The 16433-nt window shown below is 42.2% G+C and overlaps 2 protein-coding genes across 3 annotated transcripts; one reads left to right on the forward strand and one right to left on the reverse strand.

Annotated features, from left to right (window-relative positions):
- Positions 1–533: 533 nt before the first annotated feature.
- Positions 534–4085, reverse strand: angptl5 (angiopoietin-like 5). Its single transcript, XM_071521971.1, has 8 exons — positions 3956–4085; positions 2412–2583; positions 2147–2250; positions 1969–2062; positions 1573–1676; positions 1371–1491; positions 1035–1220; positions 534–899 (listed from the first exon to the last, which is right to left on the reverse strand). Exons 1-8 carry the CDS (start codon positions 4019–4021, stop codon positions 580–582), a joined length of 1167 nt encoding a protein of 388 aa, XP_071378072.1. The 5' UTR covers positions 4022–4085; the 3' UTR covers positions 534–579.
- Positions 4086–8297: 4212 nt separating this feature from the next.
- Positions 8298–15462, forward strand: LOC139646056 (transcriptional coactivator YAP1-like). 2 transcript variants are annotated; one of them, XM_071521957.1, is made up of 9 exons: positions 8298–8503; positions 8800–9030; positions 10070–10269; positions 11638–11792; positions 12130–12231; positions 12497–12603; positions 12900–13018; positions 13527–13627; positions 14292–15462. In XM_071521957.1, exons 2-9 carry the CDS (start codon positions 8827–8829, stop codon positions 14471–14473), a joined length of 1170 nt encoding a protein of 389 aa, XP_071378058.1. In that variant the 5' UTR covers positions 8298–8503; positions 8800–8826; the 3' UTR covers positions 14474–15462. The 2 variants fall into 2 exon arrangements, with proteins under 2 accessions (XP_071378058.1, XP_071378059.1); XM_071521958.1 differs by lacking the exon at positions 12130–12231.
- The last annotated feature ends 971 nt before the right edge of the window (positions 15463–16433 follow it).

Raw genomic sequence — 16433 nt, forward strand, 5'->3', positions numbered from 1 at the left:
TAGATTGATTGATTCATGAGCTTGGCGCGTTGAGGTTTGGCCTGCCTAAGCTCGGGCTGAGTGATCTTACAGCATGCCTGTTGCCTGCTAAAGCTAAAATATGGATTTATTTGATCATCTAATTTTGGGTACATCCATATATACTGTACTGTATGTCTAAAAGAGTTTTTTCTGACGTGTATATGGAACATTTTCAAGTTTCTTAAGCTGTCATAACTCAAAATAAGGGTCTGCCTGCTTCCAGTTTTTGCAAATAATTGCAGATGTAAACAGACTTTTTACAGCAAAATATATGTAAAGCTCATGTTTAGCTGTGACATTAGTCCATATCTCAAAAACTCAGATAATGGTGTATATACAAATTGGGTCTATAAGTAAAGGTATCAATGGCACCCTAGACTAATGTTTTCAGAATAGATAATGAGTCCCAATGAGGTAAAAAGAGACTACAACCAAACGTCAATCCTGTTTTATTAGAACTTTTGGGTGTACATATGATGCAGTGCAACTTATACAATACTGACATTGTCCCATCGCTCCAGCTCTCCCCCTTCTCCTCCTCCATCATCTTTCCCGCCGTCAATTATTGGTTGTAATCCTCCTGATCTTCATCGTGACAGACTTGATGCTGTGAGCGACTCCGTTCTGCGTCCAGGTGTCCCAGAGGATGTGAGTGTTCTGCCCCTGGCTCTGCTCCAGGTCTTGCGGAGACCCGTTGAGGTTTGCCAGGCCGCACTGGTTGAACCACCATCCTGTCTGGTTGTGCTGGGAGCTGCAGCTCTCCACCGTCTGGTTGCTGATGGAGCAGAAAGGATTGCAGCCATCGTTGTCCACATCTGACGCACTGAACGGAGCCGTGTCCTGGTTCTGATCCTGGTCATAGCCACGGAATGCATCACCTGCACAGAAACACACACAGAAAAACACACACACATATTGCAGACATTGTGAAAGCATAATACATGGTGCATGCATGATTTCAATGAGTATACACTGTCCGAAATTTCCACTGTCTTTGATTTGTGTATTTATACCTGCACTGCCTGCATATCTGCCCAGGTGTATACTGTAGAACAGTGTTTCATTGTCCAGGCGGAAATCATCATATGATGCATAAGAGGTGATGTCATCATGGGAGACCAGAGCAATGTGGAGCTGGAACCGAGTCTCTTTCTGATTAAGGATATGAAACACCTTTCTGAGGCCCAGCCAGTGTTCTCCTACACACACACATGTACACACAACATACATACATACATAAAAACATAGAAAGTGAAGGAGGCTGTGCCATAACCACAGCCACTGGCAGGCACATCATATAATCAACACCTTAAGAGTTTGTTCAAAGTGAGGTATTTGTACTGTACGACCTGGAAGGTGTCCAAAGCCATCTGTGTAATCTGCCCAGGGTCGTTTGAAGTCAGTCAATCCATCTGTCCTCCTCTGCATCACTGTCCATCCGCCACCCATATAGTCCATCTCACAGAATACCTGCAGCACAAGTTGTTGTGTTACACGTGGCGGACGGTGAGAGAGTGAGCGACCGACTGTGAGTGAATCATGTACGTTTACCTCAAAGGACGAGTCGGTATTCTCTGGGTGGACAATGTAAATCCCACTGGGGATTTTGGGGACCACTGAGATGAGATTGTCCTTGATGTCACTGCAGTCTCGTCCTAATTAAAGCAAACACATTCTCCTTCGTGATCTTGAATAAATTAACATTCTATAGAGCAATGCTGTTCAATAGCAGTCACTGAGGACCAAAATGAGCATGCAGTTCATTTAAACGGGGAATAACTCTGCATGCCAGCATTCAAATAAGTTATATCTGGGCACAAGGACAGTTGATTCTTTATTGCTAAACATCTCCAACAGTTTCCCGTGTGTGTGTTTGTGTGTGTTTGCGTGTGTGTGTGTGTGTATGTGTGCATCCATGCATGCCTGAGTGTGTGTGCAGGGAGTTACCGTGGGACTGCACAGGCTTGATGGAGTACATCTCCGTGTTGCTCCTCTGAACCTCTGAGCTGAGGGTCTGCACTTTGCTCATCAGCTCTGTGACCTGAAAACATAACACTAATGTACGTATACAGCCGGCCAATCAGACGCTTAGAAACTCTGTCACCAGGAGAGAAGACCACTTTACCTGACTGTTGAGGAAGTCCAGTGCTCTCTGCTGCTCTTCCATCACGTCTCTGATTAGCTTACGGGTGCTTCGCCCGTATGCCAGCAGAGACTGCTGTAGATGGCCTACACACACACACGCACACACACACACGCACACATGCATGCACACACACATACATATACATACACACACAGAAACAAACATACACACAGTAAACAACAGATGATGACAGATCATGATGATAGAGGTGATGATAACACTAGGAAAGAGAAAGAAGTTTTACCACAAAGTGAATGTTTCTCATCTCGCAGCAGCTTGGCAGTGATGTCACATGGGATGGAGCATGCCTCGCGACCTTTGCCCCCTCCGAGAGGCTTTTGGATTTTCACAGAAGCTTCAGAGAAGTCCTCATCGAGTATCTCTGCTTGGTTGAAAGGTGTGCTGTTTCCTGTGTCCTGGCAATAAAGAAAGGACCGCAACAAAAGTTTGAACGACCACGTTCCCAACTATACCTTGGATTATGTAATCACATTATAAAATTAAATGAGAGTAACCAGCCTGGGATACTTAAATGATTTGATCTGGGATTACAGATCAATATTAGATTACGGTGAATTATTGAAATGTGCTCTCAGAAGCTAAAATCCCAAAAATGGATATCACAAATTGAGAGGGCAGAACAACAGAAAAATAGTCAGAAATACAACACTGCCTCTAATTCTTTTTGTGCAGCACTTATGGTCATCTACTCAAAAACTCTTGAAGGAGAAGAGAAACAATGGTTGAAGAAAGATTACCAAGATTAATTATAGATTATTTTATGGCATTTCAGCTTTGTTACATAGTTAACAGTAGAGAAAGACGGGAAAGGTAGGAAGAAGATGCAGGATGACATTCAACAACAGTCAAGAGTTGGATTTGAATTCATGATGTAACAAGTGCTGTAACTGGTTGATCCAGCCAGGCGCGTAATGAATAGTGAGACCGCCCTTCAACTGCAGGATCTGTGTTAAAACCCCTGAGTCAGCAAACAGCCGCCCTGCTGAAGTGTCCTTGAGCAAAACACCACGTCCCTACCAGCTCATCCCACTCATTGCTGTCTCTCTTAACTGTGAATTGTCTGATAAAGGCAAAAAAATAAACGTTCACATTATTATTATCCACCAGGATGCCTGAATCCACCTCTTTAGGTTTCTTTGATTGCATCACCATTTCTTGAAGTAATTTACAGTCACCGGCAACAAAAATGAATGATGCAGCTCTTTTGTTTAAGTCGGACATGTTGTCTGCAAGAGGCATTTGTTTTCAGTCAACCATGTGTATCAACTAATAGAACAAATTCTCAATCTATTATGTTTGCCATAGTCCAAAAGCAGTTTAGGTTAAAAAAGGATTTAAAAAAGTAAGGATTACTTTTCAATGTTGGTAATTTTGGTAATCAATAATTGATTACATTTGATACAAGTGATTTGTAATCATCCCAGACTTTCAGTGTAATCCACATGACACTTGGAACAATACTTAGAGGTTACAGCAGCAAGCACAGATTAATCACCTATTGGCCCCCACAATACAGTTTACAGTACCAAAAATGTTGGCTAAATTGAACTCATAGACTAATTCCTGTCCAATCTGAAGAGACACTCACCAGAGTTCTTCAAATGTTCATTTTTCTGCCAAATGGAAATATTTTCTCTGGCATTTGGCTGACTATAGCACAGCACTGTTAGAGGTTTTCACACTCATTTGATATAAGATAGACAAGAGTGAGAGACAAGATAGATGAGTTGAGCAGATCAACCTTTACAGCATGCATATTGTACATACTATGGAGAGACTGGTGGAGGAAGGCAGGTGAGCCGAAAGCAGCAGCAGGAGATTTATCCACATCATGTTCGTCCCGTCTGACTTTGACTTTGCTGCTGTGATTCTTTCCTCCAGGAATGAGGGGGCTGAACTTGTCCACTCCTCCACCAGCAGGCAACACTCACTGAACACAATTTATACTTCTTTTTTTTTCTCAAGAAAAAAAAAGGTCTGTTCTTTTCTATTCCCCACTCCCTTTCCCTAATATTAACCTTTCCTTCCTCCCTTCCTCCCTTCCTTCCTTCCTTCCTTCCTTCCTTCCTATCTATGCAATGTCATCTCCATCTCCTTCCTCGCAGCTGTCAGTGTTTTCTATCTTCACTTTCTTCTCTCACAAGTTTCTCTGTCTTGCTGAGTCTCTATTTCTCTCTCTCTTCCTCACTCTGTCACTCCCACTCTTGTAAACTCCCATGACAAAACTCCCTGTAAGAAGGGGGGGGGGGGGGGTTGGGGGGGGTCAAATAGGCCAACGTGTCTATTTATCAGTAGGGATAGAAGTATGGAGGTGGATATTAGCAGGATGTGCTGATCCCAGATCTGTGGTAAAGAGTGATTACGTGGGCCCCCCTGTCTCTCTCTATTACTAAGCATTGTTGTTTTACAGGTATATGGCTGCATCCTGCCTCCAGCATGAGAACCAGATGTGGAAGGAAAATGAGACGCCTCCTACTAGCATGTGAATCTCTCTCTCTCTCTCTCTCTCTCTCTCTCTCTCTCTCTCTCTCTCTCTCTCTCTCTCTCTCTCTCCCTCTCCCTCTGCCCATGTGTTTGTGTGGATGGAGGGCTGTGCCGCAGCTGAAGGTAGGGTGCAATGTAATCAAAGCCAGTGTGTCTCACTGCCTCTCTGCTTCTTTTACTCTTGTAAGCCCCCTTGCGACCCCCCACTCCCTCTCTTCCCCTCTCCGAACACTGAGTCAGACATCTGAAAACAGCTTTCCAGAAGGTCAGACCAATTACTCTTGTTAATTGGACAGTTAAGCAGTGAGGAAAGTGAATAGAGATAGAGAGCAACAACACATTCCAGTTTGGGTCCAGCTGGAGCCGGCCTGCTGGCTGCTCGCAAAGAAGACTGTGTTGTAAGTGCCAAGGAAAAGATTTGCCTCTGTCCTGAGCCCATGTGAGTTTATGGCCATGGTCAGTGAGTGGAATGTGAAAAGCCTGGTGCCTTCGCCCTCAGGCCCCCACATCTGTACTATGTTACATGCTCTTGTAAAGCAGTTCATTCATGTGAATGACACACAATATCTGCCAGCAAAGATAATGAGTATAGTCAACCATCTGACAAGACAGTGCGATACTTCTCAATCTTATACTCGTCTTATTTTCTTATTTGTAAAGGTATGATGCATGGAAACATGAAAGTGTGTGTGTGTGTGTGTGTGTGTGTGTGTGTGCAGTCTGATCAGATGCACTCTGGTTTTGTAAGCTCTGTATGATAATTATAGTATAGAGTTTCTTAGTCTTAGGGGATTGGATGGTTGGATGGATGATTACCATTACTATTACTTTTCAATAAATAAAAATATACCAACAACTATCATCTAACCATGACCATGTTTTTTTGCCCAACCCTCAGTTAGCGTGTCCTTTCCTGAACCAAAGTTATTTTTGTTGCCTTTGTTTTTTATTATTCATATTTTTCCACCATCAAATACAAAACAATATAAAAAATAGTACATCGTCTTGTGTTTAACCCCTTCACTCCCATCCCACAATCCCCCATTGCCTCCCAAACAATCCCCTGATTCATATAGAAAATAAATTATTTTTCTTGCCTAATGTCAAGTCAGTGTTGTTGCCTTTCCCTCACTTCACCTGACCTTACCATAGCACAGACCTCAAACCTGAGCACCAGAACATATTTTGTCGATTGTTAGCCAAGAATGCTCAACCCTGCAGCGGTATGATCAGGAGACCAGAGAAGAAACCACATCACTTCCACCACACTGCGTCACTCACATCTGCTACATTCAGACAGACGTTGGACTTTTTGCTAAACTGGTTTTGGGTGTAATCACGTACTCGCTAACCTGTTGTGAAATTATTTTGAGAAAAGGCAAGGCGTCACAGGTGTTAAAGTATGACATTGCCATCTATTGGCTTTTGGCTTGTACTACATTTAGGCTTGTGTCTACTAGTCACTTGCACATTTGTATTCTCCACAGCAATGCACACATAAAAGCTTGTGAGTGCAATTAAGTACCTTGTCTGAAAATTATGTTAAATTAATAATAAAGTTAATTAAACTAAGTTGGTCTATGTGAAGATATCAGAAACCATCAGTAATTAAGGTTTCAACTCCTGTTTTGAACCTTTTTGAAAATATAATAAATAATGGTCACAATGTTAATATATTGCGATTGTTTTATTGCCAGAGACTCGTGTATGAGAATGAGAAATACTTTATTTGTCAAGTGCAATAAAATGCATGCAGAAACAATTGTTAACTTCAGTCAAATTGACAACTTAAAGAATTTCATTATACTGTCACACATTGTACAAGGATGACTGGACTCACATACAGTATCAAATGTTTTACAGTGTAAAACACAGCAGCCTATACAAAACACTCTACACACAATCAATATCTACATGCATGCTATACTATATTAGTGTATTATAGTAGCCTATAAATTGCATATAGTACGGTTTCACCTGTAGAAGGAGGTATAGTGAATGACCAATAGTCCATTAGCGAGAGGTAGTTATGAATAAAACAAATAGCTTGAATAAGATGAGAGTACAGTATTCAAACATTATTTCTTAGGCTGTAAAAAAACAGAACAGATACAGCTAAATAAAGTATTCCCAAGACTGGGTAACAACGAACAGCATGAATAGCATGTAATGATAATATAGGATATGCATGAAAGTAATAAATGTACAGTCCATGCAATGGGTTTATGTAGGGCCAGTCCAAAGATGTGGAGGTGTGCGTGGTTGAGGAGTGTTACAGCTCTTTGGAAGAAGTTGATGAGGTCACTGATGGACTTTTGTCTTAATGGATCGGTACCATTTATGAAAAAGCGTCAGTGGAAATCTTTGCTATACCCTTTTCTTCACCCTCGTCTCACGTCTCATGCAGCTCTTTCATGGATACAGACAGGAAGTAGTAGTAGTACTTTATTAATCCCACTTTGAGAAATTTCTTTAGCACAGAAACATCACAGGTGATGCAAGACATCATTTGCAGAACCATCCATGTCTTTACTAAGCAGACAGCTCAGGCAAAAATCCACTGTGATTATTCCACAGTTTCATCATACTGGCAACCAACGACCATGTGAAGCTCTCTGTAGATACTTGGGGAAGTACAAACCTAGACTATTACTGAATCAGTACAGTGCGTAATGGGTGATCTGTGTTGTCCAGGACACTCTGAAATTTAAACATGGCTCTCCTAATTGTACAGAAGATTTAGTGATTCACGATTACATCCAATTGCTGAACTGGTTTTCTTTATGATCTTTCCCAGTCTGTCGTCATCCTTTTTGGACTGGCTTCCTTTCCAGCAAATAAGGACAAATAACTGAGAACACAAACAACACTAAACACAAAAAAATAACACAAAAAAGGAAAATAATATACTTTTGGAATTAAACAGGCTCTGTTATGTGACTATTCATTCAGATTTTTGGTTGTTGTATGCAGGGAAACAACACTAGTCCAGCTTGACATTTTGGCATATTCTTGTATTGAAGTCTTCATGCTGTTGCCCAGCTGAGCTCCAGCACTCCTTGAGCCTGTGTGCATGTTTTCCACTAGAGGGCAGGGAAGCATGGCTGCGTCTGCATGGACAAACTGGCTCAGGCTGGGTTGGCCTCATCAGGGGCGGATGTTTTCTCAATGCAAACTTCCCAACATCCCCACCCCCCAAACCAGACCCAGGCCCACTTAGAAAAAATGATTTCAGCAGCCCAGTGACAGTCTAATGTCTCTCCAACACTCTTCAGACACTTCTTCTGGTCTCTTTTCTTGCTTATCTCTACTTTCCCTTCTACTTTTCTATTTTCCCTTCATGAGCAGTGATATGAGAAAACTGGAAACTGCACAGAGGAGAATGGAAGCATGGCCAGAAAATAAAATGTGCTCATGTCCCGTGCATGTTACAGTTTAAAGGGCAAAAGTGAATTATTGGGTGCTGTGATTGTATGTCAACAAAATCTTTTGAAATTAGCTGAATCCAAGTTCTTTAGTTGGTACAGATGTCTGTCCTTATGGGAAATATTTAGCCTGGAACTGCGGCAGCTTTAAACACCGCAACCCCGCCCCTCAGCACTATCACATGAATCTGGACTGAACAGTTGATGTGAAGAAAAAAAAAAAGTTTGGAGGATTTGCTGAAAACACTTTTCTCAAACTAGTTTCGTTTTATTTTTAAATGTAGACGTCTTTCCAATTCAAAGTTTGCCTTGGAAATCAGTGTCGCCTCGGAGCATTTCCCGGCTGTGATTTCACCAAGTTTTCTGCAGGAATAGAAAGGGAAAAAAACGGTCTGGCTACTTGAAGGTATGTGGGAGGCTTGTAACGTGTTGTAGACTTATGCGATTTATTTTGTCTGAGATCTCAACATTAATCCGACACTTAATCGACTGTTTAATCCGATAGTCAAGTTTGTTTTCGCAGCTCATTTGCGTCCAAGAAGTTACACCTTGAAACAAATAGACAACGACGCAAAAGTGTAAACAATTCTGGGGTGGAAACAAAAGTGTAAACAAATCTGATCATCTCACTCTACGGGTCAGACCGATCTTCTTCACAGCCTGGCGTGTTTCCCTTCTTATTGTATAATTCACTTTTGACAGAATTTGTTTTGACACCAAGTTGGCGACATGGACGCGCATCACGGCGCGCCTCCGGCCGGGCAGCAGATCGTGCACGTCCGCGGGGACTCGCAGACGGAGCTGGAGGCCCTCTTCAACGCGGTGATGAACCCCAACAAGACCGCCAGGCTGCCCGCTTCCCTGCCCATGCGCATGAGGAAACTCCCGGACTCCTTCTTCAGACCGCCGGACCCCCGGGGACACTCCAGACAAGTAATAAACAACTGCAAACTACAGCGAGTACACACAGGAGGCTTGAATCACAACAAGGTGTAGGCCAGACAGGGGTTTACACACTTTTTCATGTCAAGAACTCCCATGTTATGTATGCTTTCCACCCTATTCAAGTCAAATCAAGTCAATTTTACAGTCCCGGATGGGCGATTTGAGTAGCAGCAAGTATAAAAAATATGTCACAACTTAAAACATATTATGGCATCACATAGAAAAATTAAAAGAAAAGTGACTGGAGTTCATTCAAGATTCATGAAAATAGGCGTAAGTGTTTTGACAAGTTTTGACCCAAGGATCCCATTCTGAGGAGATTATAGTTTTTATGATTTTGTATAGAATTGAATATTACTATACCATTATGCTATAGGTGGGGTGATACACTGTGGGGAGAGTGAAACCTCAAAGTAATCATCTTTAAGGTCCCCGGGCCAACCTTTGGGAACCCCTGACCCTGGTCCTCCAGACACTAGAAAGTACAACCTTCTGCCAACGCTCAACCATTCTCCAACTTGCTGTTACACCCAAACACGTAATTCCTATCACTTAAGTTATAAGTTAAATTGATTTCTCGACCCTGCAAACATACCCTTAGGATTTGGAATCAAGTCTGTATCTCTGTTAGTTTCACAGTTATGGTTAAAAAACGATAAACATCTAATGGTGGAAAAATCCCAGATCCGGATCACCACCAAAATCTAATCAATTGCTCCTCGGCCCAAGGCTAATCTCTCCACTACATTTCATGGAAATCCGTTCATACGTTTTTGAGATAGCCTGCTGACAGACAGACAGTGGGCGAAAACATAACCTCCTTGGCAGAGGTAATAAAATGTTCCCAGAAAGGTAAGCGGCAGGGCAGGAGGATGAAGTGCTTTGCTGTTCTTCCCCCAGAGCTTTGCCCTTCCACTTCCACTGGCTGCCTCCGGTATCCATCCAGACCTTTTCTTCCTGCTGGTTTATGTTTCTGATCACCATTGTTGGCTCCTGGCAGTCGTTAACCCTGCTTGTTTCTCGTCAGGCCAGTTCAGACGGAGGCGTGTGCGGCTCCCTCACTCCTCATCACGTCCGCGCCCATTCCTCCCCTGCCTCCCTGCCAGTCAATTCCCTCTCCACTCAAGCGACAGGTGTAGCAGCCGCACCAATTATCCCAGATGATGTGCCACTCCCCCCTGGTTGGGAAATGGCCAAGACGCCTACCGGCCAACGTTATTTCCTCAAGTAAGGTCTAATTTCTGTTGATCTGTCTACTTTATCTACTGCTGTGCTGATTACTATGAGGGTCTCCCATTTAATAACCCCAGTGGCAAACCTACTCTCACCTTGTTCTAACATCTAGGCCATATTTCTACACACTCACCCTACTTTAATAGCTCTAGGGTTAGTTACATTAGATCCTTAGTTTTGGTAAATGTCTCCCTGGAGTTCTGTCCTGTTACAAACAAGAATGGGCAGTCCATCCTCCTTCAAGTCACACTGAACTGGAAAATAACTGTTTTGCCTTTTTAAGCTCATTCTAACTATCATACCATACACCTATTTGACAATTTATGACAAAAAATTACAAAACATTCCCACCCCTCTTACCATCCCATCAAATAAAACTGTGTTTCTCTCCCCAACTGATATCCCACTGGTTTAAACTTTTGAATGATCTCTCCCCTTTTTATTGGTGTGTTCATGTGCTGGTGGGAAGGTCCGACATCCGGGACTTCCAAATCGGCTCCTAAACAGCGTTGCATTCATGTGCTATTTTGTCAGAAAATTAAACCCAGAAGACATCCAATAAACAAACGTGGACCTCCTGGATCTTAACAATCCACTTAACTGATTTGACAAACTTAATTCAAACAAATGTTACGTTAGTCTGGCTAACAACAAACTTGCAATAAAAGTGCATGTGTATTGTTGACTGACATAAAACTTTATTTTTGGCCTTGTTGAGAAGATTAAAGGTCACCATTGAGTCATAACTTGGAAATTTAGGCATCTAAATTTTCCCAGAGTTTCTGACTTTATCATCCGACTTTTGAAGTCGTCCATGTGAAATTTCCAGGTAGGAAGTTCATTTTGCAGATCTATCTGATAGCACATGAATGCACAGCTCGCCCCAATATCCTTCAACAGGAAATACATCACATTAAGGAAGCAAAATGCTCTCAAAATGCTGTTTCATTGTGACTTTAAATATTCCACCTGAATTTTCAGAGACAGTATTATAATGAAGAGTAACAGGAAAGGGTGTAGAGAGAGATGCAACAGCACAGCATTAACCATGACTCCAGCCAAGCAGTTGCACACGGATGCCAAATGCACCAACTAGTTTGGTAACCAGTATATTTTTAACCAAGTCATTCATGAGAGTACATGTCCTGACTGCCTGCGTTTCTCTCAAGGACTAGTTAACAATAGCACAGGCACCGGTGTGTGTCTGTGTGTGTGTGTAGATGTACGTGCACATCTGGTAATACAGGTAAAGCAGGTCTAGACAAAGCGTGCCCACACATCTTAGCCACCAGGTTACATTGATTTAACAGACACAGAATACTCAGGCAGTATGCTTAGGCTTTGTGTGTTGTGTGTTTGTAGTCATCTGGAGCAGACGACTACCTGGCACGACCCACGTCTGTCACAGCTTCAGTCGGTCGCAGCGCAGCATCCGATCTCTGGCCCTCCAGTCCACGCCCTCACCCTGCCCAACTCAGCTTCCACTACGCAACCACCAAACATCAGTGCAGAAACAGGTATCACTCTTTTTTTTGTGTCCTCTCACCACCCAGTGTCTCTCTTAACTGCTGCCTTGCTGTTCATAGTTCAGCTCCATCACCAGCAGGCCAGTATTAGCGTACTTGTCTCATATCCTACTTTACCTTCTCCCACCCACAAAATCAGGCAAACCACAATTAGGTTAGTACCCGACATACCTATTTACCCCCTTTCACCTTTCACTTTACACTGAAAATCTCAGCAACCTACACAGAGATCAAGGACGTGGGCCAGAGTCTCCCTTTTACCCTCAGTGCTCCATGCAGTTCCCATCTACCATGTGCATTTTCACTGTGTACTTTCACTACTGTTCAGGTCCACTGCCTGAAGGCTGGGAGCAGGCTGTGACTCCAGAGGGAGAGGTGTACTACGTCAATCACATCACTAAGTCCACCTCATGGCTTGACCCACGTCTAGGTAGCAAACTATCAAACTTTTGTCTACACAACTGACAATTCATGGTTATCAATGCGAAACGTGTGTCACAATTTCCACCGGCAGAGGCTGCTGTTTGGCAAAAAAAAAAAATATTGCAAATTTTTGAAAAGATTGCCCTAAAATTTCCTTGCATACCTATACATCTGCATATGTTTGAAATGTTTCACCCTATGAAAAATGTTTTCTTAATTGTTCAACATTATTTTGGCCAAAATATTCATTTTGTATAAATCTTATATTCCAGCCCAGAAGGTGAACCCTGGCCTTATTGGCATGGCAGCACAGCAAAGGCAGGACAAGGAACGGCTCAGATGCAAACACCAGGGCCTTCCTCCACCAATCACAGCACAGGTCAGAGGTCAAATGTAACTGTACTACGTGTCCCATCCAGAAGATTGTAGAGCTAGAAACTGAAGCATTTAATATTGATAAAAGACATAATTAGCTGCATACACTGCCCTACAGTTATCTTATTTCCTATTGCATCTGATTGTATTATGCTGTACATTCAGTTGTGCAATCAGATTTGTCAACAATTGAATTTGTCTTCTATGTAAATGTATTTTCAGTTTTACATGACTTTAAAAAACGTGTGTGTGTGTGTGTGTGTGTGTGTGTGTGTGTGTGTGTGTGTGTGTGTGTTGTAGGACGCAGGAGGAAGGAGCCAGATGCCCAGTGGCATGGACCATGACAGGAACACACAGACTCTTGTCCCGCCTCTGGATGTCAGGATCAGAACCTCCAACCATGAACCTACACTCAACGGGTGAGTTCATGCAGATGTGGATCTGCTTCTACCACAGCGCTGCGGTCATAAAGAGGCAAATTCAGGTCAGGTGTGAGACGTCACCGTTCTGTACCTGTGCATCCTCACGCTTCATCAACGGTTTACGTTTTTTTTTACAAATCATGGTCTTTATTGATCTTTATCTTATGGAAAGGATTAGGGCCACATGAGAAATGTAGTTCTCAACTCAAATGTAGTTTGAGTTCTGAGTTTAATCTTAGAGTTTAAAGTCAGAATTCTGAGAATAAAGTCAGAACTCAAATACATTTTTCATGTAGTCCTAATCCTCTTCCGCTTTATCTAAAAGTTTTAGCATTGTGAAATTTTTCCTTACACTATGTATCTTCACACCTCAACTCCCACAATCCTCTTACTATTCTCAGAACTAGACGTTAATGCATTGTCAGACTGTGCAGAATTTGTACTAGTGATTCCAATGGCACAGATTTAAGGAATGCTTTGTGTGTTTGCGTCTGTTCTCTTGCAGCGCTCACTCTCGCAATGAGAGTACTGACAGCGGTCTGAGTGTCAGCAGCTTACCGCGCACAACGGACCACCTGCTGAGCACCGTGGAACACATGGACACTGGTAACACACACACACACACACACACACACACACACACACATGCACACAACAAACTTAGACAAATACACCAGGGTTTCCTGCAGTGATAAAACAACACCCAGCCTTAACTGTAAAACCCTACAAAAAAAAAAAAACTCCATTATTTATGTGTTTATTATGATTGAGACCAAAGCAATGATGAACACAGAGTCCAACTGCGACATCTGTTGACTGAAAGCAACATTGCAACCAATGAGAATCGTATTATTTTGGGAGTATCACATGGAGCAAGTCAATTGTTACAGCTTTAGCTAATGTTAAAGCCATAATATTGGCATACCCTGTCTAAAACACTGATATTTAGCTCCATTGGCAAGTAATACCTCAAATTATTTCCTTCATGCCACTGCCATTTACTGGTGTATTCTGTTATCTTACAAGTAAGCTGATATGAATTTGACTTTTCAAACGCAATGCAAACTAATTGAGTTAATTTACCTTGCGTGTTAGACAGAAATGGGAGCTAGAAATCAATAAGTGTTATGTGTTATTTATTTAGGTATTTAGGTTAGTCCACCAGTATCGCTTTTACCAACCCATTTCCTGCAGGAAACCCTGAACACATACTCTGAAACTTGAACAAGAACTGGTGTTTTAAATCTTCTCTCTTGTCTTGTCTGTTTAGGTGACTCTGGAGAAGCCCCTCCCATTACCTTGCAGGAGACGATGTCTGTGCTCCCGATGTCGGAGGGGGAGGAGCTAATGCCCTGCATCCCAGAAGGCCTCAGTTCAGACCTCCTGATGGACATGGAGACCGTTCTGTCTGGGTCACACATGGACAAGGACAGCCTGCTCACCTGGCTATAGACACGCACAGCCGCCCCGCCAAAATACGGTTTGAGAAAAGGTCTTTATAATGCGACTGAGATTCGGAGGATTCATGGCTCCAAAAAAATGGTACAGAACAACATTACTGAGGAAATACACTACTGTTGTGTGATGGATGTGTAACACTACTCCTACCCTTAAGGATGAAATAATCTGACTCTCACAGAAGGTGGAACGCTGCTGGTTTTGTCCTCCCTTTGGGCCTGGGTGCATCAGGGAGCATCCTCACTTTTATATCGCGCCCCCCTTTTTTTTTCAGTTTTCCACCTCACATGACGCTCTCCAGTCCTACAGTAAAATGCATCATAGCTAATTTCAGATGCCGTCTTCCCAGTGCATCTCGGTTCGTTCTAATTGCAAATGCTAATGCCTTTTTTTCTGCATCTGGTGCTGCTATCTTCCTTTACATAGGCAACGTAATCTTCATGCTCTTTCATTCCTCCTATTCTATGCCTTTCCCCCCTGTTAGTTAAGCTATATTATAACTATGTAATCTGTTTTTTATCTGCTGGGTTGTTTCTGTAGTGTGTTTTTATAAATGTATCTGAATTTGAAGCTGTTAATTATTGGTAAGAGCATTTCTTGTAACCAGCTTCCTCATGTATGTAGAGAAGTGAAGTCTTCATACACAAGATCCCCAAATAAAGAGCAGAATCGCCGATTTATAATCTGGCCCAAATTAAAGTACCATATGGGGCTAGAACGATTCACTGCTCACACACCTAATGCAACACACTATATAGCATACTATTTATCTTAGCATGCATGACACTAGCTGTGTATGTTACATATAATGGCGTTTATTATTCTATTTACAGACAGTTGTCGGGAGGAAATCATGAAGCTTTGTATTACCATATGCTAGGCAGGACCATTGTTTTGTATCTTTTTGTTTATGCATGTGCTTTTTATGGATCTATTTGCTCTCATTTTCACTGTAATCATTTTGGAAAAGAGTTTCTGTTTAATAAACTATTCAATAGATTTGACAAGCAGTAGTGTATAGTCATGTGTCTAGTGGATAGTCGTATGGTAGCCTGGATGCTGAACTGAAGGTAAAACAACACCCTGATAACAGTCCCACTGTAATTCCTTCCACTAGATGATGACTGGTTTCTACTGTGGTTTCCCCACAGAACTGGGTGGACACCTGTAATTAAGTGGTGTTCATGTTGGTATTTACACAGTTGCCATTAGGCTGCTGTATTACACATTTTTGTTCCGTCAGTTGGGTATGGCAAGGTGTGGCACTCGCCATTCCTTACCCTAATTGAGTCTACGCTTGATCTTGTAGTTTTTTAATGTAAAACAAAGATCAGGCAAAAATAGACAGAAATTTGTGAGACATATCTAAAATAAAGAAAGAAAGAAAAACACACAAAAAAATCACATCAGAGGAGCATTCAGGATCAATGTTTCCTCAGAACTGGTAGTTTGGTGACCTATAATTTATGATATTTTCCAAATATCTTCTTGGCTCACAGAAATTTAGTCGATGTCAATGTGTTTTGAGGTTCTGGTGGCACGTGACATTGGCCGGGATTAACTCCCACCAAACGCCTACACACTACAGAATGCTTTATCAGAGACTTTTAATTGTGAATCCTATTATCTCTTGCTGTGTCATCGAGAAGGCTAGGTTGCGGTTTCCCATGGGTGGGTGGAGTGCTCGAGGGACTTTTACTCCCTCAGTAAGGCCTGTCGGGCTGCACCTTTTTCTGCAATGATCCACTGCAAGTGATGAGCACACTGCACCACATGGTAGAAAAGAAGAAGAAAAGGCTGCAGTGCAGTGCTTATGAAATCTAAAAAACTCCAAAAGCTTGTAACTTTACATGATTTTAGATAGCCACACATTTTGCACGTTTAATGAATGCGTGATGTTAGAAAGCAAAATAACACATGGACAATCTATTATTACTTGGCTGCCTGGTAGGCT

This window comes from Centroberyx affinis, unplaced genomic scaffold (genome assembly GCF_046629955.1).
Source record: "Centroberyx affinis isolate AG114_WGS23_722 - 3 ecotype Tasmania unplaced genomic scaffold, CSIRO-AGI_Caff_v1 ptg000946l_1, whole genome shotgun sequence".
In the NCBI taxonomy this organism is placed as follows: domain Eukaryota; kingdom Metazoa; phylum Chordata; class Actinopteri; order Beryciformes; family Berycidae; genus Centroberyx; species Centroberyx affinis.